Genomic DNA, 26,005 nt, shown 5'->3' with positions numbered 1-26,005 from the left:
TGCTTCAACTGGGAATCGAATCTAGGTCTTCACCACTGAAAGTTATAACGCTAACCACTTAGCCACGAGAAAGTAATGGAATGTTTTGTGAACATCACGAATGACTAATACGGATAATACACCAAACAAGAAGACGGAACTTGTGATTTTGTGAATCAATTCTAGTTCGAGAGACGTGTAAATAATTTCACGTTGTCATCTGGAAAAAACTAAAATCTCCAAGTCATTTTAATAGGGTTGGCACCGTAGTAGACACATCAAGTACATGACGCCCACAAATATTAATCAACTGACAAAAACACAATGATTAAGCTTCCGGTGTAAATATTTCGGCTGTATTCAGGATGTTATTTGAAAATTAAAGGTATGTCATGGTAGTAATATCTCTCTCTATAGTTTTTAAACTATATCATGTCATCTATCATTTATAACTGAAGTATTTACGAATTATAAAGAAATTCAGTTGAGCCGCTTTTAAGAAAGAAGAAAAAATCACCACCAAGAGTAAACTGCCACCATGTATTTTTTTAATTCCATGTTATAGGGACGTTAATAAAATATTTATTTATGGAACATGAACAAATTGACTATATTCATTTTTGAGGAAATAATCCGAAAAAAAAATATTTCCAGAAAAATGAGAGAACGATTGTGAGAGAAATACTGATTTGTGAAATGCTATAAACATTTTATAGCCATTTTCGATAAATTTGCAATCTTCTATTTGCACCCCGAGTAAAGTATTCTTATTTTAGAGGACAGGAAGAAGAAAATTCGAAAAACTCCCTTGCTATGGGCAGTAATGATTTCAGAAGATTTTCCCGTGGGTTTTTTGAATAAACAGGAAGTGAAAGTAATACTGCAAAGATACTGGTAGATAAAGTTGCACATGGTCGGAGAAATACCATGCGGACAGGGGCGGATCCAGGGGGGCGATCGGGGTGATCGGGCCCCCAGAAAAGGAAACTTTCTTATTTTATATATATATATATATATATAACCCATCCCAAAATTTGGAGCCCTTAAAAGTAGCAGTATGACAACCCACCGCCCCCCAGAAGTTGGTCCTGGATCCGCCCCTGCATGGGGAGTGGGAACTTGTAATTCCGAGACAAAAATTTCCTCCTCATTTTACCCCTTGAATGCATCGCTGTCATTAGTGAATCTTATGCAAACCTTAAATTTAAAATTTGGTTTGGGTACGTTCAACAGTATGAAATGAAATGAAATGAAATTTTTCAGTTTAACATCACGCAAATATGCCCTTAAGCCACTGGTTCTTAACAGGTATGTCTCGACCATCGCCGGCTACGATCCCTTAGCGCCTTACCATATCCCTCTCGTAATATGAGATTTAGCGTACAGGGGATAGTTGACATTTCGGCCGTTATGGCGCCACTAACGTGAACTAAACAGAAGGACAGGTTATCTGTAACGTAAGTCTGAATTTAGACAAGTGTAGTGTGGTCAGGATTGCCAAATAAAAATAGTCTAAATAAGGGATGGGTTGACGAGTTTCAATGAGTATTAATGGGAAGGGATTTAATAAATATGATCTAGTGGTAGAAAATGAGCCAGGCATCACATAAAAAAGTAATCATTTTAGACTGAAATAAATACAAAAGTATGAACTAATACAAAGAGTTAATATAGATCTTAGAAAAATAGGTAAATCTTACTTTCAAAACATTGGATTTACGTAATCTAAACTATTTCAAAAATCCTACTTCACGCTTGACTTAACTGTGCTTATAATCTTTTAGAAGTTTGGATTTTTCTTTAGGCTGTCGAAAAACTCAGCTGTCATCAACTGTGCAGAAATACATATTTCTGTGTCAGCCCATTTCAAATTCATATGTGAGAAAACTCTTTCCACAAATGAATTTGACGGTGGGATCCTTAGGCAAAAGGAGACGATTTTAAATAAATTTGGCAACTCGGAGCTTTTCTGAAATAGCATTTGCCATTTACTGGCCACACTCATGACGACTCATTAAAAATTGCGGGCTTTAAAGTCGTTGCCTGAGGTAAATTTGTCATTTGGGCAAAATACGGGACTTTTGCTGCCCCGTATCGAAGCTCCCCGGGACGCGGGACAAAATCATAAAATAAGGGACTGTTCCTTAAAATCCGGAACATTTGGGAACCCTGAGTGTGGTATTTTAAGTGCTTTTTCTCCTTGCTAAAAAAAAAAGAAGTCACGTGGCGTGTGTAGGCACTATAGTTGCATAATACTCGCAGTATCTTTATATGGTAAAATTAACAGCACAAAAATGTTCTTTTATTGTTTTAACTATGGTATATTGTTATGTACCATTTTGTATGGGAGCAATGATGTGTTGCTTAGCTGAGCCATTGTATGTACAATAAATCGAATTTTGAAAACTGGATTACTATCGCTGCCTTGCACTGCAAATTCTACTACTATTTCAAAGGAAAATATTCCCTATCACTTTCCTGATTCTGAAGCATCTATCCCCATACCAGATACAGTTACAGAATTGTTGACTGGATTTCATACTGATCCTAGCTTATGGGCAAGAGTGCCGATTTCTGTGTAACATTGGGGGAGCCCTATGGCACACTGAGAAAAAATGTAGATGGCGTACTTAAAAATATAGGTTACATGCGTAATTCCTGTAGTTTTTGGACTTAACGTACACCAGACGTATAACTGAAAACGCATGTTTTATAATACTTTCTGTATAAGTGTTCCATCTATACGTACTTTCTGTATGAAACAATGTAGACGGTCAGGATCTCACATACAAATGGATGTATATAACATATAGCTGACGAAGGTAACATAAGTATATGTATGTGATATACGGAAAACTGTTAGATGTCAGACATCCTACAATGGCATGATGTAACATCTAAGGGCAGTGCCTATGTAGCATACGGATAACGTATGCTCCGTACTGATTTCTATAGTAAGCAAGAGGATACCATATATTTGTACAATATACCGCTATTCGGAGAACGGATTTTTCTCTCTGCAGATACGCTTTAGTAGAACAGGAAAACGAATTACCATGTACTATAGAAATTGGAGAACCTACTTCAACTTAGCATCCCCCCCCATTAGGGGAGCCAATTTCAACTTCGGGGGACCCGGCCTCCAAAGCTTCCCAAGATTGATGCCCTTGCTAATGGGATAGAAGAAGAACCCAGAGCCTTTATTTCAGATACTATCCCAGTATTTGGTGTGCCAGTGGTAACCCCAAATTTCCCTAATATTTATTTAGATAAAATGATTTTATTTACTTTTGTGAAATATCGTAGTAATATATTAGTAGACTCCTATTTACATCTTACTAAAACAGATAATAATAATATACAAAGACCCCATGTTTTAGAAAGATATTTATGTATTTCTGACAATCTACCATATGATACTTAGGTAACTCTTTACTTTGGGCAAGGCAGTGATATACTGTCAATTACATATTATTGCCAAGCGAGCGTCAGCGAGTGAAGGCGGGTTAGAACCCCGCAGGGCACGTTGTTTTATGTCTTTCCTTCTTGGGGACTGTAAATATAACTGCGGGAACCAGTTCAGATTCATTGCTTATTGTCACTGCCTTGCCCAAAGTAAAGACTTGCCTGATACTTACTAATACGATAATGCCAGGAAAAAAATATACTGGTAACCATTTTGCACTAGGAGAAAAATAGACACATTCATTAAAGTATAAACTAAAAGTGAAATTCAGTTAAATCATAACGCAAATGAAATCCAATCCTTAACAATTCAGACTATATACACTATATGCAAAGTAAGAAATTAGTCAACTCATAACATTTTTAAGAAATTAGTCAATTCATAACATTTTAGCCTATTGTTCACTACTATTGTCACAATTTGTATAATACTTCAATGTTCCTATTTATGGTTTTCTTTTCAGACATTTTATCAGGAACAGTGAAATTAGCTTCTACTGCTTTCTTAGGAAGTTTTGTAGATCGGAAAATTATTCAAAGTATAGATTGTGCCTCATGTCACAAACTTATCAGTCAGGACAAATGCAATTCCACGCTTATGAACTTGATATATAAACAAGACAGTAGAAAGTAATGTGCTATCCTACAAAAGAACTAGTATGGGTGATTCACGTTGTTGAAAAGGCCCATCGGTTTGTGAATACCCGAATTTCGGAAACACTTTCCACCTATATTGTTTCCTTTCTGCAACACGTTTAGTATTTGCAGTGCCTCTTTTCGGACAATCATTCATTCAAATTAAATGTAAAAATTTGCGATGTAATAGTTCCAGTGTTGGTGAAGAACATAGCAGATGTTGAAACAGGATGTTTTGAACATGCAAAATTTCTAAATGCCAAGCCATTATGTGGGGAAGTGTTTCGTTTGTAACTTGAAAAGGATTTCTTCCCGGTGTGTTTGTATTATCTTTTATTCTTAATTAATCGATACTAATTGTATTCAATTTTAAAAACAGTTTAGTTTTTTGTGGTACTATGGGGGGAGGATTTAAGAATTCTTTTCCTGTTATAATTATTTCATTTGCCTGCTTGTAACGATCTGAAAACCGATCGTTTCAAGTCTTATTTGTTTTGGTTTACATTGCAATTATTGATTGTTTTCTTTCATTCTAAATATTTGTTCATTTAATTTTAAGCTTATTGTTACTAATTTTAAAATGTTATCAATGAATGTATTAAAGGGGATGATAGGAGAACAGTAGAAATAAATGCAGAGATCTTATTAAACGCTTGCAGGGACATGGGTTTAGAAGTAAATGCAGAGAAAACTAAATACATGGAAGTGCGTCGGGACCGTAATACTGCAAATTGTGAAGGCGTTAAAATATTAAATAATACTTTTGATAAAGTGGATACTTTCAAATATTTAGGATCAATATTAACAGACGAAAATCATATTCACGAAGAAATTAAATGTCGACTAAAAGCAGGGAATTCGTGTTACTATTCGGTTCAAAATCTCTTGTCGTCGCGAATTCTGTCGAGGAATTTGAAGCTTAAAATATATAAAACGATAATCATGCCTGTTGTTCTGTATGGTTGCGAAACATGGTCGCTTACTCTGAGGGAAGAACATAGACTGAAAGTATTTGAAAACAGGATCCTGAGAAGAATATTCGGACCCAAGAGGAACGAGAATGAGGAATGGCGGAAGCTTCATAACGAGGAACTACATAGTTTATACGGTTTACCCAACATTGTTAGGGTCGTCAATTGTGGCTTAGGTGGCAGGTCATGTAGCTAGAATGGAAAAATGAAATGAAATCTTTGAGTTTTACGTCCCACGGTTATGCCGGTTAGGCTAAAGGAGACGGTGATGATGAATAATGAATGAAATGGTGGAATGAAGGAAGTGGGAGGAAACGGGAGAACCCCGAGAAAACCCACGCACACGGTGTTTGTCCAGTAGCTAGAATGGAAGAAAGTAGAAACGCTTTCAAAGTCTTGACTGGTAGACCCATAGGAAAACGACCATTAGGAAGACCTAGGCGCAGATGGGAGGATAATATTAAGATGGATCTTGCAGAGATAGGAATACAAAGTAGAAACTGGATGCAATTAGCTAAGGATAGAAGTCAGTGGAGAGCTTTTGTGAACGCGGCACTGAACCTCCGGGTTCCATAGGCCATAGAGTTAGTTAGTTAGTTTATCAATTTTAAACTCAAATTTCATTAAAACGAGTCTTTGAATTATAGTTTTCTGGAATAGTAAATGAATCACTGGGCGGAAAGTGCTTTAAATTCTGTATACATGCATTTTTATCTTTTTCTAATTTTTGATCGATTGAAAAGATACACTAAAAGTCTACGTAAGCAGTGAAAATTAATAAATGTAAGAAACGAATTAATTTGACGTTTTTAAAACAATTTGAGGTGTTGTCTAAGTTTAATACCATATTGTATTGACAATCATATTCTTTTGTGCTGCAAATTGATATATATGGTAAGATGTGTTCAAGCAATATTAAGCAATATAATGTGAATTGACAAGAGCCTAGCCCCGCCTACTTCCGTATTCCAGTTGATTCCCAATGTAAAATTATTAAGTTTGATTTTGTATGCAATAATTATTTTATTAAATAATATAGATTTTCCGGAATTTAGAATGCTAATATTACAGCCTATGTACTAACACGAGATGGATGTTACGGATGTTTTATATGTATTCTTAGCCATTGTTTATAAAGCTTCGCAGTCATGTGGAAATACGTCCATGTCTTGAAATAATATATGTACTGGCTGTAGGAAGTAAAGTGGTGAGATAACTGGTGTATCCTACAATCCGGACCGTTTAAAAGCAGACAGCTGTAATATGGCTCTTCTATCCTGGTAATTGAAATAAGCATTAAAATTTTGGAACTGAGATTTGGAATCTGTATTATTATTGTTATGATTGTTAAATGCTGTAAATCTACTTCCACGCATGATATCCGGACCTGCTCGACTGGTTATAATTGGAATGTAAGTGCGAAATGCATATTATATAAAAGTTAAAGTTTTCGTATGGCAATGAATAGTTGTTACTATAGAAGGAAGATGAAAAGTACTAGTGAGTGTTTTAGGAAAATAATTTAGCAGTCTCATAAAATGGCGGTCGTGACAGGACTTTGAAGACAGATGTCGTAACTGGTCGCAGATCCAGAGTCAGAATATAACGACAATGATCTGAAAAGATATCAGCGTTGAGGATAGTGGATACCAGAGAAAAAAAGTTTTTGAGAAGATTTTGGGACTTCGGAAGTAGGCGGAACATTATATGAATAATACGGTAAGGAAGAATAAAGTTGATAAAACTGCTAAAAGCAGAGACAATTTAATGTATCTGTGTTGTGAAGGTATGGAAGTAACTGGACAGGATACTGATAACAGTATAGTGTGTAATACTTGCCGTAATTATTTTCATCTGTCCTGTGAAAAAGTAGAATCAACCAAGTTAGAAGAATTATTAAACACTTGGTGTTGTAGTCGATGTACCAGTAAAGATAATCAATCAATAGTAGAGGATGATGAGGCTTCTGAAGAGAAAGAAGAAGTTGCTGAAAGTAGTAATATAGGATCTGAAATAATTTTGACAAAACTGTGGAAGGAGATGACGCGTATGAATAAAAATTTTGAGGATCAGATGACACGTATGAATAAAAATTTGGACAAGAAATTCGAGGATCAGAAGAATTTTGAACTTCATTGGCAGAAGTTGGAAGAGCGGATGAATAAAAGAATGATTGAGGCTGAACAGGAACTTACTAACTACAGACAAGAGTTGAAGGAGGATTTGAGAACTAAGATACCAATTGTTGATATCCGTTTGAACCAACTGAGTGAAGAAATTAGTGGACAAAAGGATCAATCTTGTGACGGATTAATAGGAGCTATTCTGACGAACACTGTCCAATGGTCAACAAATGTAATTGAAGATATGACAGTATATGATGAAAGTACGGATGTTAAAACTGTATCATGTAAAAGTACGAAAACATCAGATGGACTACTCGAAAGACCTTATAAGAAGATAAATCAATACAAAGAACAAAGCACAATACAACAGTTGGAGGAAAGAAGTAACATGATAATATGTAAAAATAGGAGCTGGAGGAAAAGAAAGAATAAAATAAGGGAAAACGAGAGCAGAAGCAGAAAAAGAAGAAATAAACTGACAGAAATCTTCATCAGAAATCGGAAGCGTAGAAAAAGGAAAAGAAGAAAACCCAGAAATCAAAAGAAGTTCAAAGAAGAGACAAGGAAGTACAAGTGGACAAAGGGAAAAAATCCAAATGAAAGAAGACAGTGGAAACATCGGAAAAGGAAAGTAAAGAAGTCACAAAAAAACAGTATGCGGAAATATAACAGAAAGAAGTCTAAGCAATTAAAAGGAAGACAATGTACGAGGAAAAAACGAAATAAATTGAAAGGTGACGTAAAATATCGAAAAATAAAAGAGCTTGTAAATAGCGAATTCTATGTTATTAATGTTACTTTTTTTAAAATTTTTGTTTAGTTTGTAATTTCTATTAGTTTATTCAGTGTTGAGAAAAATAAAATAAATGTAAGATAACTATGAATAACAGAACGTGAAAATTTTATGTTGGTCTATAAAGATCTTTTTTTTGTGTGTGTGTGTGTGTGTGTGAAACCGGGGAATTGTAACGATCTGAAAACCGATCGTTTCAAGTCTTATTTGTTTTGGTTTACATTGCGATTATTGATTGTTTTCTTTCATTCTAAATATTTGTTCATTTAATTTTAAGCTTATTGTTACTAATTTTAAAATGTTATTATCAATTTTAAACTCAAATTTTATTAAAACGAGTCTTTGAATTATAGTTTTCTGGAATAGTAAATGAATCACTGGGCGGAAGTGCTTTAAATTCTGTATACATGCATTTTTATCTTTTTCTAATTTTTGATCGATTGAAAAGATACACTAAATGTCTACGTAAGCAGTGAAAATTAATAAATGTAAGAAACGAATTAATTTGACGTTTTTAAAACAATTTGAGGTGTTGTCTAAGTTTAATACCATATTGTATTGACAATCATATTCTTTTGTGCTGCAAATTGATATATATGGTAAGATGTGTTCAAGCAATATCAAGCAATATAATATGAATTGCTAAGAGCCTAGCCCCGCCTACTTCCGTATTCCAGTTGATTCCCAATGTAAAATTATTAAGTTTGATTTTGTATGCAATAACTATTTTATTAAATAATATAGATTTTCCGGAATTTAGAATGCTAATATTACAGCCTATGTACTAACACGAGATGGATGTTACGGATGTTTTATATGTATTCTTAGCCATTGTTTATAAAGCTTCGCAGTCATGTGGAAATATGTCCTTGTCTTGAAATAATACGAGGGCAAGTCAAGAAAGACTTGGACTGATTTTTTTCCCGGCAGTTCTGTTAACGCTGGAGCTTCATAGTTTGGCATACAAGTAGGGTGGGTCTTGCTGTGCATATATATCGGGTGTTGCAAAATAAGTGTTACAACTCTTGGGAGGTGACTCCTGCCACTGAGACAAGAAAAAAAGTTCTCTTCAACTTTCTGCTAACGGCCATAGTTTCAGATCTACAAGGTGCCGAAAGCGTGGGAAAATGACTTTCGGACTCCAATAGTTCGGAAACTATCCAACATAAAGAAGGCGGGTAAAAAATTCACTGAAGAAGTCATACCTGCTCTATTGAATTTTGCATGTTTCACAATCCTACCATGCACGCGCAAGGGATTCCCCAAAGGAACGTAGGGAGTCCCGGATAATCTGCCAAATGAAACTTGGTCTAAATGGATATGAATTGATAGGCTTTCTACCAAGTAACAATAATTCGTTTGTCTTAAGTCGATATCTGGAACAAATACAAAATGGCGGACACCTCCATGCCCGTTGTGTGTGGTTGCATAATTACCAGGTGCGGATGCTGGCCAACAGTGACGTTCTGAGTATTAATTGTAGCGAATTTGTACTCAAATGCTCTAGAAAGATATCTGAAGTGTCGTTAGAGCATAACAGATGAAGGAGGGTGATTCACATGTGTGGAAACAATTAACGAAAGATACCCAGAAATGCACTCATACTCAGTAAACGTGAGTTCAAAGCGTCGGAAATGTAAGGATTAGCGTCAAGAACATGAAAGTCATTGCCAATTCACCAATAATATTCCCTCAATCCGATGCAATATGATGTGCACGGTTGCATACCAATAATGATGCAACAACTGAGGCCAAGTTGAAATTGTGCAATTGGACTCACAAAAAAACTGGGTAAACTAAATGAATGTCGCTAGTGGGATCGCATGATCGATATTGAAATGTGGCCAATGTGTATGTTGATATCAATATCTAACTAATGAACAAATGTCAACATGTCCCACTACTGCTGGGACATCGTCCCACGTGCGAAAAATAGGAAAATAAGTACTGGGGTCTTGAATCTGAGGCGATGGGCTCCCAAAAGGATTGGAAACTACAACCACGCGAGCAAAAGCGAGCGCTCTAGCTCTGAAGTTCGAAGGAGCCTCACTTTCTCTGCATTCATTTCTTTGAAGAGTACCTACTTTGTTTGGCAAGCCCTCTTGTACAGCCTCCCGACATACTTGTGTGTTTCATTTTGTTACTCCTACTGCACAGTTGTCAACAATCAGAGCTTTAAGACGTTTCTTCCTATTTCTCATGTCGTTTTATTTCCATATGTATACTGTGGTGTTAAATGTGCCACTAGTGTTCCAGCTGTAGTGTTAAATGTGCCAAATCGATTCATTTTCGTCTTTGTTTTGGCATGTGCACTGTGTGTAAGATACGAATTTCTGGAGATATTTTCCTATATTTCGAGTACGTCATATGTCTCAGAAGAAGTGGGACATGATACAAGTTTGTTATTTTCACGCTCTATCAGAATTTGAACCATGCATTAAGAGATTTCTTTTCATATTTGTCGACTTTGGGACAATGTCCCAAACAAAGAGGGACATTGATACAATCGTGTTCTAGTTACGTTCTACCAAAAGGTGCACCAGATGTAATAGCAGAATGTACAACGTTATTTTCCTATTTTTCGCACGTGGGACCATGTCCCAGCAGTAGTGGGACATGTTGACATTTGTTCATTAGCTAACTAACTAACTCTATGGCCTATGGAACCCGGAGGTTCAGTGCCGCGTTCACAAAAGCTCTCCACTGACTTCTATCCTTAGCTAATTGGATCCAGTTTCTACTTTGTATTCCTATCTCTGCGAGATCCATCTTAATATTATCCTCCCATCTGCGCCTAGGTCTTCCTAATGGTCGTTTTCCTATGCGTCTACCAGTCAAGACTTTCAAAACGTTTCTACTTTCTTCCATTCTAGCTACATGCCCTGCCCACTTAAGCCTCCTAGACTTGACGACCCTAACAATGTTGGGTAAACCGTATAAACTATGTAGTTCCTCGTTATGAAGCTTTCGCCATTCCCCATTCTCGTTCCTCTTGGGTCCGAATATTCTTCTCAGGATCCTGTTCTCAAATACTTTCAGTCTATGTTCATTAGCTACATGTTGATATCAACACACACATTGGCCATATTTCAATATCGATCATGCGATCCCACTAGCGACATTCATTTAGTTTACCCAGTTTTTTTGTGAGTCCAATTGCACAATTTCAACTTGGCCTCAGTTGTTGCATCATTATTGGTATGCAACCGTGCACATCATATTGCATCGGATTGAGGGAATATTATTGGTGAATTGGCAATGACTTTCATGTTCTTGACGCTAATCCTTACATTTCCGACGCTTTGAACTCACTTTTACTGAGTATGAGTGCATTTCTGGGCATCTTTCGTTAATTGTTTCCACACATGTGAATCACCCTCCTTCATCCGTTATGCTCTAACGACACTCCAGATGTCTTTCTAGAGCATTTGAGTACAAATTCGCTACAATTAATACTCAGAACGTCACTGTTGGCCAGCATCCGCACCTGGTAATTATGCAACCACACACAACGGGCATGGAGGTGTCCGCCATTTTGTATTTGTTCCAGATATCGACTTAAGACAAACGAATTATTGTTACTTGGTAGAAAGCCTATCAATTCATATCCATTTAGACCAAGTTTCATTTGGCAGATTATCCGGGACTCCCTACGTTCCTTTGGGGAATCCCTTGCGCGTGCATGGTAGGATTGTGAAACATGCAAAATTCAATAGAGCAGGTATGACTTCTTCAGTGAATTTTTTACCCGCCCTCTTTATGTTGGATAGTTTCCGAACTATTGGAGTCCGAAAGTCATTTTCCCACGCTTTCGGCACCTTGTAGATCTGAAACTATGTCCGATAGCAGAAAGTTGAAGAGAACTTTTTTTCTTGTCTCAGTGGCAGGAGTCACCTCCCAAGAGTTGTAACACTTATTTTGCAACACCCGATATAAAATGTTGTTAAGGAATCATTGCATGTTTGGTAACCACGACTTTTTATTGCAGGTGATGTTCTGCGCCGCCTCTAGAAGTCGCCTGTAGAAGAAATGGAGTCATTACGAGATGAACAATTTGCAGCTATACGGTTCTGCTATCGCCTGGGGAAAAGTGCAACAGAAACTCTAGGAATGTTGAGAGCAGCCTACAAAGATGACGCTCTGCCACGAAGTACCGTGTTCTGGTGGTTCAAAGAGTTTAAAGAGGGCCGAATGACAATCACGAAAGCTGGTGGACCAGGTGTATCAGCGTCAGCTGTTACTGAGGTGAACATTAACACGGCAGCAGTCATTGTTAGAGAAGATCGCCGCATCAGTATCGACGATCTGGCAGCCGCACTACGCATATCTCATGGCAGTGCCTTCAAAATTTTGCATGACCACCTCCACATGAGCCGAGTGTGTGCGCGATGGATTCCGCGACTCCTGACACCAGAGCAGAAGGCAGTTCGAGTGGAGACTTGCAGGGAGCTGTTGCAAAGGTTTGAGGATGGTGGAGACGCCTACCGCACCGTGCGACTTTTTTCTATTCCCTGCCCTAAAATCCAGACTGCGTAGACGCCGCTTCTCCGATAATTCCGAGGTTCTGAAGGCATCGGAGGCGGTTTTGAAGGACCTCTCAAAGAATGGCCTGCGACACGTGTTTGAGGACTGGAAGACTCGAATGAAAAAGTGCATTCAAATGGGCGGGGACTACTTTGAAAAAGATCATGTGCCTGTTGCTGAGTAATAATAAATTGCCTAGAAAAAAAATCAGTCCAAGTCTTTCTTGACTAGCCCTCGTATATGTACTGGTTGTAGGAAGTAAAGTGGTGAGATAACTGGTGTATCCTACAATCCGGATCGTTTAAAAGCAGACAGCTGTAATATGGCTCTTCTATCCTGGTAATTGAAATAAGCATTAAAATTTTGGAACTGAGATTTGGAATCTGTATTATTATTGTTATGATTGTTAAATGCTGTGAATCTACTTCCACGCATGATATCCGGACCTGCTCGACTGGTTATAATTGGAATGGAAGTCCGAAATGCAAATTATATAAAAGTAAAGATTTTCGTATGGCAATGAATAGTTGTTACTATAGAAGGAAGATGGGAAGTATTAGTGAGTGTTTTAGGAAAATAATTTAGCAGTCTCATGCTACACAGAGGAATTATTCGTGCGCGTAACTAGCGTCAAACGGCTTCTAAAGGAACTAGGCCCTGTTCGCTTGTGTGCTATTTGGGAAGGCGCTGAGAAATCGTAGCCGGCAATGGTCTCGACACATTTTTATGTAACGCAATCCCATAAGGATTTTAAAATTTAAAAATCACTACATATTAATTAATTAGTTAACATTTTTGAGATAGACAGTACCAGTCAGCGCCTTCAGCGACAGCAACAATGCTTAGTAATCCATAGACTTACTACTTCATAGATAGTGTATAGATTTACACTAGAATAATTTATGCTATTAGGCCTATTAATAAGAAATCAAGTATGTCGCAGTCTCATAGGTAGGGATGCGCACGAGACGAGTCGAGACAGGATTTTCCTGACAAATTTCGAGTCGAGACACGGCTCTTTCAATAGAGAAATATACAGTTTTCGAGTCAAGACATCACTTTTACAACACATTTTCGAGACTCCTGTCTCGTGCGCATCCCTACTCATAGGCGTTCAATAAAGTGTGTCGCCAGTCAAAAAAAGGTTGAGAACCACTGCTTTAGGCTAAGGGAAACGATGGTTAAGGCAAGTGAATGATGATGGAAGAATTGGTGGAATAAGAATGTGGGAGGAAACTGGAACAGCCCCAGAAAAGTCACCACAAACAAGTGTTCACCACAAACTTACTTGCTCGGGGATCAAACCAGTGACTCCACGCAACCAGAGGTAAGCACTCTACCACTGAGCCTCCGTATAATTGTTGAACAGAGTGGTCTCCAGACTAGTGTACATACATCAGGACGGACGACTGGACGGACATACATCTTTAAAAAAAAAATAACTTTTTTGGCATGTAGAAACTGTGAACCATGCGAATCTGTAAAATTCCGAAATCTTTTTGTAATTCATAGTTTCCATTCTTTCTTCTCTCCTGCTGTTGCTCAAAAGCAATAAAAGGGTAAAACTAGGAAAACTTTACCTTAAGAATGCAATACGTCTTTGTAAAGTAAAAGTTTACGGATAAGCACATTGAAGCCTATAATTTTCGATATCTCTTTCCGCAAACGAGAACCACCAAACACCCTTTAAATCTCCCCAGATTTAGTATTAGTTGCTGCTGGGTTAGAGACCCTGACATGCGAATGCTGGGAATAAGCGACGATCGAAGGTCGCCAGGAAGGCAGGCAGTAGAGGAGTAGTGTCTCCGCTGTGCGACGCGGAAAATGGCCTGAGTGGAAGGAAAGGGTGTTTTATCGGTGGGACTGGCGCTGAATGTCGGAAAATGGTGCAGTTGTCATGGTGTGTTTGTGACAAATTACACGAAGGATTATGGTGTCGTTAGTGTGTTTGGGAGGGGCGCTTGCTATAACCTTATTGGTCGAAAAGGTGGGTAATATTACGTTTTCAAAAAATTAAGTGGCTTTATTTTTTTAAGACGCTTTGCTATGTTATAGCCTATGCCAACAGAATAAATAATCATTGGATTTAAAAAGAAATACGATTGGAAAAACCTTTTGATTACGTAAAATAAAAGTTTTCATATACTTTTGACGTGTGTAAAGAAAAATAATTTGTTTCGATATCTTACAAGGAATCGAACTCAAAACTTTGAAACATGTAATTCGCTGCGCTTTCAACTAATGGATAATGGATAGTTAAAGTATCAAATTACAAATGAAGAATAACACTTGATTTATGCACTTAAAAGAATACTGTTATGACTCTTATTATTTTTGTATATTTATGTAGTCCGATTCTAAATTTCGCGATCTTAGTCAGTGTTTTATCCATACATATTATGAGTGAGCGAAATTTCCCCCAAAGTTCTGTAATTCTCCCAAAATTATTGAAGATATAGGTGTAGCAGATAGGTGACGCATGTGATATCTCCGTTACGCTTTAAAATTCCTCTCCTCCGGAAATTGAGGAGACTGGATATATTAAGCACTGTCTTAATATATTGGTATATTTCTTTTTAAAATGAAGCTAGTTTCTTACAATTTAAAAGAGAAAGACAATAGAATTATTTCTGAAATCCCGTCTGAATTCACTTCTCTCTAAAATTGTCGATAGTTCTTGCCTTTTTTGACGAGAAACCTGGGTACAATTCCGATGGAATTACATGTTCTTCGGATCCTATTATATTTTTCTTGGTGTTATATAGCCTGTCAGGAGAAAGAAGTTGAATTCGATACATTTGAACGTATTAAGGGTTTCTGAATAGGCTGGAGTAGGGATGTTTTCTGTGGCGTGTTCCAGAATTTATTGGTAGCTTGTGCGTGTCAGTGGGTTCTGACGTTCAACTGTAGGCCTACTTACCTCTATCATTAGCGACCTCTGTTGTTAACATTGTGTTAAATTCTATTTCACGTCTAAGGGCCAGTGATAGAGCGTTCACCTCTCGTGCATTGAGTCCTTGGTTCGATCCCAGCTCGCGCCAAGTAAGCTTTGTGGTGGGTTTTCTCGGGGTTCTCCCGTTTCCTTCCAATTTCTTCATTCCACCCTTTCGTCCATTTCTCATCATCGCCGTCTCCTTTAGTCTTGCCGGCATAGTCGTGGGACGTAAAACTAAAAGATTTTATTTTATTTCATTTCCATTTCATGTCTAGTTAAACAAATTTACTTTCTTAATAACGTTGGATATTAATAAATATAGTGCGACAAGGGACATGATAGATTAGTGGAAGAAGAGTCCCTGGGTCGATTCGAGTCCATGTGATTTTGTGGTGGACAACATCGTGTCCGTGGATTTTCTAAGGATTTTCCCGTTTCCTCCTACAACCGCATTCCACCAACTCTTTCATAATCATTCATTCTCATTAAACATCACGTGTCCTTTACCCAACAGGACATAATCGTGGATTTTTTTTTTAAAAAGTATAAACTGCAGTAAGATTACACATTTAGCACAAGAATTATTTTAAAATTTATCGGATTTTCACATAAATAGACTTTGGCGAAATAATTTTTTATCAGAAGAATACCATTTTAGTAGAATGAAACATTATACCACATTGGAAACCATCTTGCCTAGAAAATGTCTATTTTTTCGTTCTGTAGACTAACAAACAATCCCTGCTGTGACAGTTTCAGTCTCACTTTTTTAAGCCATTTTATTAGCCATCTTGAATGAATATTAATCTAAATTGGCGTGGGAGACTCAGGTTCGATTCCCGCCGGCAGCTCATGTGGTTCGGATTCCACGTTAATCAGTAGGTCCCGTCTCATATAGCCTTGCTGCTGAAAGGATGTTAAACTCAAAACTCAATTCAACTCAACTGATCTAAGTTGCTATCCGTGTGGATAAAAGATAACGATCAAATGCCTGGGTGGTATCTTAGAAAGAAGCTGCGATTAATCCATTTCTCCTGGCAGGATACTGGTCGAAGAAATTCACAATGCAACTCTCATAGTTATGTAAGGTAATGAGATGAGAAATTTCTCGGAGGATCTCGTCTCGAAAACGTGACCAAAAGTATGTTTTTCAAATTCGAGAAGAGACGAGTAATAAGGCAGTTCTCGTTTCGTTTTCTAGACGAGACGAAAAGATTCACACGTTCCATGGGCAACACTGGTTCAATCAAGTTTTAGTTCTCGTACACTGTCTTAATGTTACGTAATTCATAGTTTAAAACTATAAATTGATAAAGTGATTGCGTGAACATAATGAACAACATATATCAACGTTTAAAGATACGTAAGTCATTACTCTATATACTCCAATAATAAATATTATTTAAATGTTGTTATCTTACACCCTTTGTGGACCTTTCGTGACGCGGAAGGACTTGATAACTTCTAGATGAAATAAAAAAATAATCAAGACATGTATTTTGCATACACATTTATAAAACAAGTCAAGACAAGAAACAATTCTTCGAGATTCAAGACAAGACAAGATTTCTATAAATTTTATGAGACGGGACGAGAAAACCTTATTTTTCATTTCGTCTCGTCTCGTCTCGTCTCGTGGGTAACACCAGAGGTAATGTATATTCTTTTGAGTTAGAATAGTCAAAGATTTAAAGTGAATAAAAGCTAAAAACAATTTATTTCAACATAATCCTGCTGTCTTTTAATTAGGGCGTGTGTGTCTCGTGTACATTGTCCCGATTCGACTCTCGAATGAGAAAATTATTTGCGATTTTGAACCGTGAGGCAATTAGGGAACTATTTGAATTAAAATGTAGGGAATTCCGATCTGGACAGCTAGAAATAACACTACCGGAAATCGATGCATTGAGAACATATGGCCCAATTGAGTGTACTCCATCATGTCGTTGCAGCACTAACTGGTCACAAAGCCAGAATGTATATATGTTTAAATGTAATAAAATATGATTTTTGGTTATTATTTGGTTATGAGCTTTCTTTGCGTGTAATCCTGAGTTCGATCACCAGTAGAGGTACAGAGGTCTTTTTTAGTTACATACAAGAAACCAATGATAAACCCTACCCTAACAAACATACCAAAATCTAAGTAAAAATCTTTCTTTATTCAACTTAATTGACAAATTTAGCAGCATATATTTTAACTCAATATCTACCCAATACAATTTTCTCACCTGGAGCCCCATTCCATAACGGTTTGCGTCAACGCAATACAACGAAATGCAAATTCTGCATTTTACTTTTGAGATAATAGGCATAACATTCACAATTCATGTTTGCAAGTTTTGCGTTGTGTTATGCCCCACAGTTTTATTGAAAAGTGGTACGGATTAAGACCCCTTATGTCCTCGCAGCTTTACGATAATTATATGCACCTTCAGCGTCGGAGATCAATACCTGGTTGGAATTCACGCGGTTCAGATCCTACATTAAGTTTTAGGTCCACGTTTTATGTAGTCTCAGTACTGAACTAGACGTTCAATTCCAAAATAACCTATTTTCAAACTATTGTTAAATTTATCATCTATTCTTACTATTATTTTCGGCATAGTTATTTTGATAATTTACACACTAATTTAGACATTTTCCCTGCCCTTCAAGTGCAAGTGAAGAATAACCGGTCAAATTCTCAAATTCTTCTCAAGTACTTCATTTGGCTTATACCATTTCCTTACGGTCCAGTTTCATTTGTGCAAATAAATATCGATACATATTTAGGGATAGGTCTATTCATACTGTCCGTATTTGGGCAAAGGTATCAAGTATGAGTAGATAAATGGGTTCTTGCTTTGAAGTTGACAGTTGTAAGTTCTTGGGTCTCGAATCCATTGGCTGACTATCTTGACTGAAAGCTTTCCAGGATTTTCCCTCAATCTTACTACACGACTGCTCTGACAGTAAGGGGCACGGTGGTTGAGTGGTAGAGCGCTTACCTTTGATACATGGGGCCCCTGGTTCGGTCCCCGGCTAAGTAAGTTTGTGGTGGACAAAACCATGTCCGTGCATTTCTTCGGGATACTTCTGTTTCCTCCCACGTCTCATTCCACCAATTCTTGCATCAACATTCACTTGCTTTATCCATCGTCTCCCGTAGCCTAATAGGCATAATCGTGGGACGTTAAACTGAAAGATTTCATTTTATTTTGACAGTACTTGTAGATTCTGGCAGACTTGCTTCCAAAATTTCTTTTCCATACTTATGGTGTTTAAGTAAGTGTCTAATTGTTTTGTATGACAAGACGTTAACTGAATCATCATCAAAGACACCCTATCGTTGCCTGCAAGTTAATTCTTTAAATTAAAGGAAATTCCGTAAATCGCATAACGTAAAGGAAGTAGATATAACCAATAAAACTTACGAATCTCGGATCAATGTTCACTGGGGTTATGTCGTTGCGTATCATACGGGGTAATTGATAAGCTCAAATAATTGAAAAGTTTACTTGAATCCTCTCAATCGTAAGCTTAGGAACTCTGCAGCTAGTAATTCCAACGAATGATTTGGACAAGAATGAAATTCGGTAGCCACTTGAAGAGAAAATTCTCTTAATGTTTCATTGTCTCAAATTAATAGACTTAACAATCGTATCGTTAAGTCATTTTAAGAAAAGAATGTGTAACGCCGCACCATGTGAAAGCGGACTTATAATCATTTTGTTACTGGTTGTAAAATATTTAACTCCCATGTCGCCTGTTTTGTGTGACACCGTCCAAATGAATATTACCTGGAGGAAGAGCTCGAGGGGATAATTAATTTCTAGCGTGTCGTGATAATCATAGTTGCTTGCGTCATATTCAAGTAATTGGTGTCACTCATTCTGCCGTTACAAATAACAACTAACATTTGACAAACATATTCAAAGAAGTATGTACACAGTGACTTTATATGCTGTATGCCATTCTTAAAATTAATCAAGATAATGCACCACGTCAGGAACTGGTTTATTGTGATTTAAGTGCTAACGTAAGTAAGTTTATTTATCATAATCACGCAAGTCGTCAAAACACATTGCTTAACTTTGGTATTTATTTTCGAGCTTCAGGTGGATTCTAATGAGAAAGAATGAATAAATAAAGAATAATTTCGCACTAAATTATATTTTAATTGACGTAAAAGTTGGGATGTAGGAGAAAGAGTGGGAGGAAGAAAATACTAAAACTTTATGGAGGATATTAAAAAAGAAAAAGATTTACTACTACATTCAAACAAAGAGGTTAACTGAGTTATTTACACATGTTTTAAAATCCTATCCAGAAGCATCATTTCAGATTTTGCTTTTAGGGGAGAGGAGGACAAGCTTCTCAACCAATATAAAAGTTTAGCTTTTTTTGTTAGTATACAATTGTTTAAAATGCACGTATTATTCAAACTCACGGTGGCAATTGTGGCCTATCCTTCCCAAATAGCACCCTTGGTACTATCATTAATGTATTTTCTTTTGTAATATTTTTCAATAAATTAGGATTGTCTGGCAAATGTATCAGCATTACTATTAAATCAGAGCAAAAGAGATCCTGAAGAAAAATCCTAATATTAAATCAAAACAATGACCCCGCTCGAAACCCTAATAATGACACCCTTGCCATAGAGTAATGTGTCACTTTTTAAACTACGAAGGTCATTTCACAAATAATGAACACTATGGCAACACTGTGAAGTGGATAATGAAATTGAGGTAAACATTTCGTCAGATGAAGCTGAGGTCTTGAGGCAGCAGGGAGTGTGTGTATGCGTTCTCTAGTCAACACAGTGTGGCTGTAACAACTGTTGGGAATGGAGCCAGAAAGTGTCTCGGATAACGTGTCTACTAAAGATAAGAGGTCGTACATAAAGATTGAAACCCCACAGAAATTCACAATACCTTACGTGAAGTTTGCGATGAGACAACAATGGACTGTAGTACAGTTTCTCGTTGGGTTACTCGCTTCCGTAGTGGTCGTGTGAGCATAAGGAATGATGCAAGAGCAGGAAGGACGAAATCATCAACAGATGAAAGAAGTGTGCAACTTATAGCAGATGCACTTGAACAAGATCGCCATGTGACATGTGAGGAACCTTCTGATATCATAGGGATTCCACCTACGTCAGTATACCTAATTTTGACAACTGATTTACAGAAGAGAAACATTTCTGTCCGAAAGGTCCCCCACTTCTTAATTGCTGAACAGAAGCAGACACGTCTGGACAACGCAACTCTGCTGAAACAAAGATTCAGCGTTGAAGTTGAGGACTTTCTGCGTCGCATTATTGTTATAGATGAAACGAGGATCAGAGATTTTGGATCGGAGTTGAAATCACCATCCAACAAGTGGAGAGCTCCATCTTTTGCAAGACCAAAACAATATCGCCATTCTCAATCAAAGGTTTAGCACATGATGCTTCCTACTTAAGTCACCAATGCATTATCATAACGGCATAACGGACAGAATTCTATGTGGAAAAAATTTCACAGCAGCGTATTACTGTGAGTTCCTGCTGAAACTGCGCAGAAAAATCCGATCGCAGTTGCTCAGAGCTGGCCCACTGATTCTCCACGACAATGCTCGCCCGCACACCGCTAACGCTGTGCGCACAAAGCTTCGGAAATACGGTTGGGAAACATTATCTTATACTCCTTCAGTCCGAACATGAATCCACCAGACTTCAAGCTGCTCCCAAAGTTGAAACAATATATGCGTGGACGTCGGTTGAGTTGAGTTGATTTTCAGTTGAACGTCCCTTTCAGCAGCAAGGCTATATGAGACAGGACCTACTGATTAACGTGAAATCCGAACTACATAAGCAACCGCCGGGAATCGAAACGTGGATGTCGGTTTTTTGTGTTTGGAAGAGCTTTTTGCAGCCATTACTCGAACTGTTCAACAGCTTTACAAAGATGGCGTCCTTGATTGAATAAAGAACTTACTCGGACGTTCAGATTCCAAGCAGGGAGATTATATTGAAGGCCTATAAAGAGATCTTTTGCAAACAATAAACGTGTGATTCCCCAAAAAATTAGTGTGCATTATTTATGAAATGACCCTCGTATTACAAGTTTATCGACACATCGTTCATCAACGCCCTTTAAGTTAAACGTGGAAGCTAAGAAATTTACAACTTTAAACAGGTATAGTCCAGTAAAGATAGGATAGAGAAAGGAACAAATTAGTAACAAGCTGAAAATTGGTATGAAAGTAGGAGGATGTGTCAGGAATAACATACTAAAAGTCCCCTAAAATCCCACTGTAGCTTTTCCCGCAATTTTGAAAAATGTCCGCCATCTTTAGATGATGACAAGGAATTTATGGAAATCGTCAACCTTTATGTTTATTCTTCTAGCCACCGTTCTAATTATCACAAAGCCATGAATCATATATGGTTGGAAAGCTTGAAAAACAAAGAAGCTAAGTAACTAACATATATGCCCATCATGCTAAATTTCTAGAAGAAAAGGAAGAAGAAAACAGCTTTTTTATTTAAAAAAGATATATTTTCAGAAATCATGAGAAGTTTGCAACACTGCAACTGAATATGAATGAACAACATTAGGAGGTATTCTCGTACCAGCAAGAATGACCAAGGAACCCGCTCCGTGTAGTGTCCTGTAACTATACAAAGGGCTGTGAAAGTATGTACAGTTGTCGGAAAGCAGGAATTGTGTGCTCTAATTTATGTCATTGTCGAGGATTTGGATGTATGAATGCAGAACCAAATGATTAAGACCATAGAGATGAACGAGATAATGATAACCTCATTGATTTCTAATAAAAATAAGTCCGAATGGACTAGTTACAAAAATGTTCTTAAAGTGTATACTAACGTCTAATGTAAATACTAAGTTGATTTGAAGAATACTAGGAGGAAAATTGCATTCTAGTTTAAACAAGACATTTTTAAAAAATTACATTCAAATGACTATTGTAGTTGAGAGTGATTTTAAGTGTGTGAATTACGATTTTCCTATGAATAGGAGACTACCAATTTCTGCTAATTGCTAATGCTGTCAATAAATTATTTTTGTGCTATATTTAAGTGATGTAAAACTATATATCATAAAAGCTTACTCCATTGGGAAAGAACGTTGGCCATTTTAAAAGTAAATTAATAATGACGATAGTGAAAACGGTGGCTGAGTTTTGTTAACATACGATAATTGTCAGTGTTGCAAGTTTTAAAGAATTTATGCCAAAATCACGTTTTGTCCCAAAATTTTGGGTTTTGCGCTTCTGCCACAAATTGGGCTTGATTAGTATAAATGTTACCTCGTTCGAATTTACGTTTCTTAAGATTTCTAATGATCCAAGATTTCCTCGTACATAACTCTTGGTCCTGTGTGATAAAAGAAGCTGACTAGAACCGTGAAAGTGTATGTCACCTTATGCACATTTGTACAAAGAGGTCAGAAAGTAGCATAAGTTATATTTTTTTCTCGGCTTGTATTGCACCGATTTGTGTCATTGTTGGCTATGATTGAGATAAATATCAAGAGTATCTGTTGATAGTGTTTCGTTGGTGTGCAATAACTGTCAGTGTTGCAAACTTCTCATGATTTCTGAAAATATATCTTTTTTAAATAAAAAGCTGTTTTCTTCTTCCTTTTCTTCTAGAAATTTAGCACGATGGGCATATATGTTAGTTACTTAGCTTTTTTGTTTTTCAAGCTTTCCAACCATATATGATTCATGGCTTTGTGATAATTAGAACGGTGGCTAGAAGAATAAACATAAAGGTTGACGATTTCCATAAATTCCTTGTCATCATCTAAAGATGGCGGACATTTTTCAAAATTGCGGGAAAAGCTACAGTGGGATTTTAGGGGACTTTTAGTATGTTATTCCTGACACATCCTCCTACTTCCATACCAATTTTCAGCTTGTTACTATTTGTTCCTTTCTTGGCAGAAAAATGGGCTATCTTTACTGGACTAGTATGCTTATACGTGAATTACCAATACGACATTTAGATTTCGCCATTTTAAAATTTTCGTAACGTCTTGCTGATATTATGAAAAATCTATAGACATTTCTTTTAGCATATTCTATCAAGGCGTTTAGATTCTTCGTCAGAATATATATATATATATAAAAGAAGACTTATAAACATACTCACACACGTAAGAAACACATACACGTGGGAAAAATTATATCTTCGCTGCAGTTGGCAAAAAAAGGGAAAAAGTTTCTCTGGCGGTATATTGACATTGCTTTATGATCTCTAATGTGGTTTTAAGTGAAGTACTCAGGAACGCTTTTACGACTGGCTATCAAAAAATAACTGGAATGGATTTATTACCATTGAGTGTTAGCTTTTCCAATACAAATTCCTTTTAAAAAAAGACTCAGTTGAAGTTCGTGAGCTTCAGCATGTACCGTCAAGGTAGTTTCAACTGATCCACCTTGGTCTATTCTGTATAAGTAATAGTCAATGATTTCTATATTGCGTATATATAACCTCCAATGAACTCACTGGCAAATCGTATACGTATTTTCCATTGACAAAAATCTAAGAGATAATTGGAGCGCTCAGATGACAATGGATTTAAGCCCAGTTACTAAAGTTACAAGAAAAACAAGACCTAGAGTTTGTACGATCCGTTTAAGTACATAGAAAAGTGAACATTTTTTTTTACACTATAAGAATTGTTCACAATATTTGGACATAAATCTTTCAAGTACTGGAAGGAGCTTCAGGTAGAGACCTTAAATAGGAAATACCTCCAAAATTACCAAAAATGGAATTAAATCTTTTATGCACTGAGCGGCCCAATCAGTGCAAAAGAAAATATTATTAGGATTATCTAGACAGGCCCGTGTTTAAGTATTTTAGGTCCCTGGGGGCAGCGATGCAACTAGGCTAGTTGTCGCCCGGGACAAGAACTGGACTTAGCACCCCCTTCCCCTGACCAACCAAACCAAAACGTGCCCGACTACACCTGATATTAGCATCGCATAATAATTCTCCTATTCCATTTTTTTCTTCAAGTGATAAAGATTTCAAAATTGCACTAAATAGTTTATTTTCAGTACAAGATAAAACACCAAATTAATCAGTACTGTATTTGATTGCCAAATAATCTGAGAGTAGTATGCTTGACATAAGTTAATTATTCATTTAGTTTTACCATAATAACTGCAAAATAACAGTGTTTTTGGAATTATATTGGGATGTGCATATGTGTAGAATGAACCAACAGTCTGTTGTTTTAGAATATAATATTTAATTAATTTAATTAAAAAAAAACAGTCAAGCTGTTGTCTCGATTATTATATTCGGCCATTTTGCAAATCTCTTAAATCGATGTAGGTTAAATGAAAACACAAAAAAGCTGGAACTAAAATTTAACTTTGCGGGCTCTCTTGGGTGCAAAGGTTTTTACAATGTCCTCAAAAGATAGCTCCTGAGAATTTGCCGTCTTTGACTTGAGCACTTGTAACTAGTATGTAAATACAGGTCTGCATCTAGAGTACATTTGTTAAATTCCTATTCAAACCAGGAAAGATTTATTGTTTTCTTTTTTTTTCATTTTTAATTATTCCTTCCCAACAAGAGTACTGATATGAAGCAGCTCGAAACTTCAAGTTACAGTTTAACCTCATTAATCCGAATATTTGTTTGCTCGAGCTGTTCGGATTATCAAAAAGTTCGGATTACTAAGGAATGCTAACACAACCGCCCGAAACAAGCTTAAAATACGAACATAAATTTACTGACAGTATGTATGTGTGTACGTACAATAATTTTTTTTAAAAAATACACAATAAGACCTACTACAAAATGAAACTTTGTATGATATTGTTCTTTAAATACTACAGTACAGTAACTTTATGTACAAATGTCATTTGAGAAAGTCTCTAGTCGTTTGCTGAACTGCTTTTTTCCTTTTGATGGACTTACGAAACGCGACATCACGCAGTTGAGAACGGTTGCATTGTTGTGACATGAAAATCTAAAAATACAGTACGTATGTACAGACGACAACTGAAGGCCATTCGGAGTACCGCGCGTGTAGATTAACGAGTTTTTACTGTATGTATTTTATACATTCTTGAATATCCGAAGTTCTGCCTTGGTTAGAGAAATCGAGCATTATTGAGAAGAAAGGATACTTATAAGGCTGCAATAGTACATTTGCGATTCTTCGAAATGATTCTACAGTACTATTAACATTTATCATTAATAAAATGTCCACACTCTTATGTTCAATCGATAGAACTCATTGATCTAAAGAAAGTGATGTTAGTGAGTGTAAATTCTAATGCCTAGTTTCCGAGAAAATTATTTTTTTCGTAAACCTGTCAATTGGCGATGTATGATAACGATATCAACTCTTAATATGAAGCTGATTCTGAAGTATACTCTTAAGGTTACGGTATAGTACAGTTAATGATTCATAGCTAAAAATTGTGATTAACTCCTAAACTTTAATATTTGTTTAAATATAATATTGTCGAAAGATAAGATATACAGGGTGTTAATGAAATATACCGACAAGCTGTAAGAGATGATTCTTCACAACAAAATAAAAAAAGAAGTTCGTAT

General features: G+C 36.7%; 1 protein-coding gene across 1 annotated transcript in view; it reads left to right on the top strand.

The window, feature by feature from the left end:
• Positions 1-14,301: 14,301 nt before the first annotated feature.
• LOC145671109 (uncharacterized) overlaps positions 14,302-26,005 on the top strand; it is a 233,464-nt gene continuing 221,760 nt past the window's right edge. Inside the window, exon 1 of the mRNA XM_081739892.1 lies at positions 14,302-14,481. Within this exon, the coding sequence (XP_081596018.1) occupies positions 14,425-14,481 (57 nt within the window). The 5' untranslated portion in view covers positions 14,302-14,424. The remainder of the gene's footprint in view (positions 14,482-26,005) is intronic.

Source organism: Thermobia domestica, chromosome 15 (assembly GCF_964235325.1).
Source record: "Thermobia domestica chromosome 15, izTheDome1.hap1.1, whole genome shotgun sequence".
Classification (NCBI taxonomy): Eukaryota; Metazoa; Arthropoda; class Insecta; order Zygentoma; family Lepismatidae; genus Thermobia; species Thermobia domestica.
This window is presented reverse-complemented; position numbering and strand designations above follow the sequence as displayed.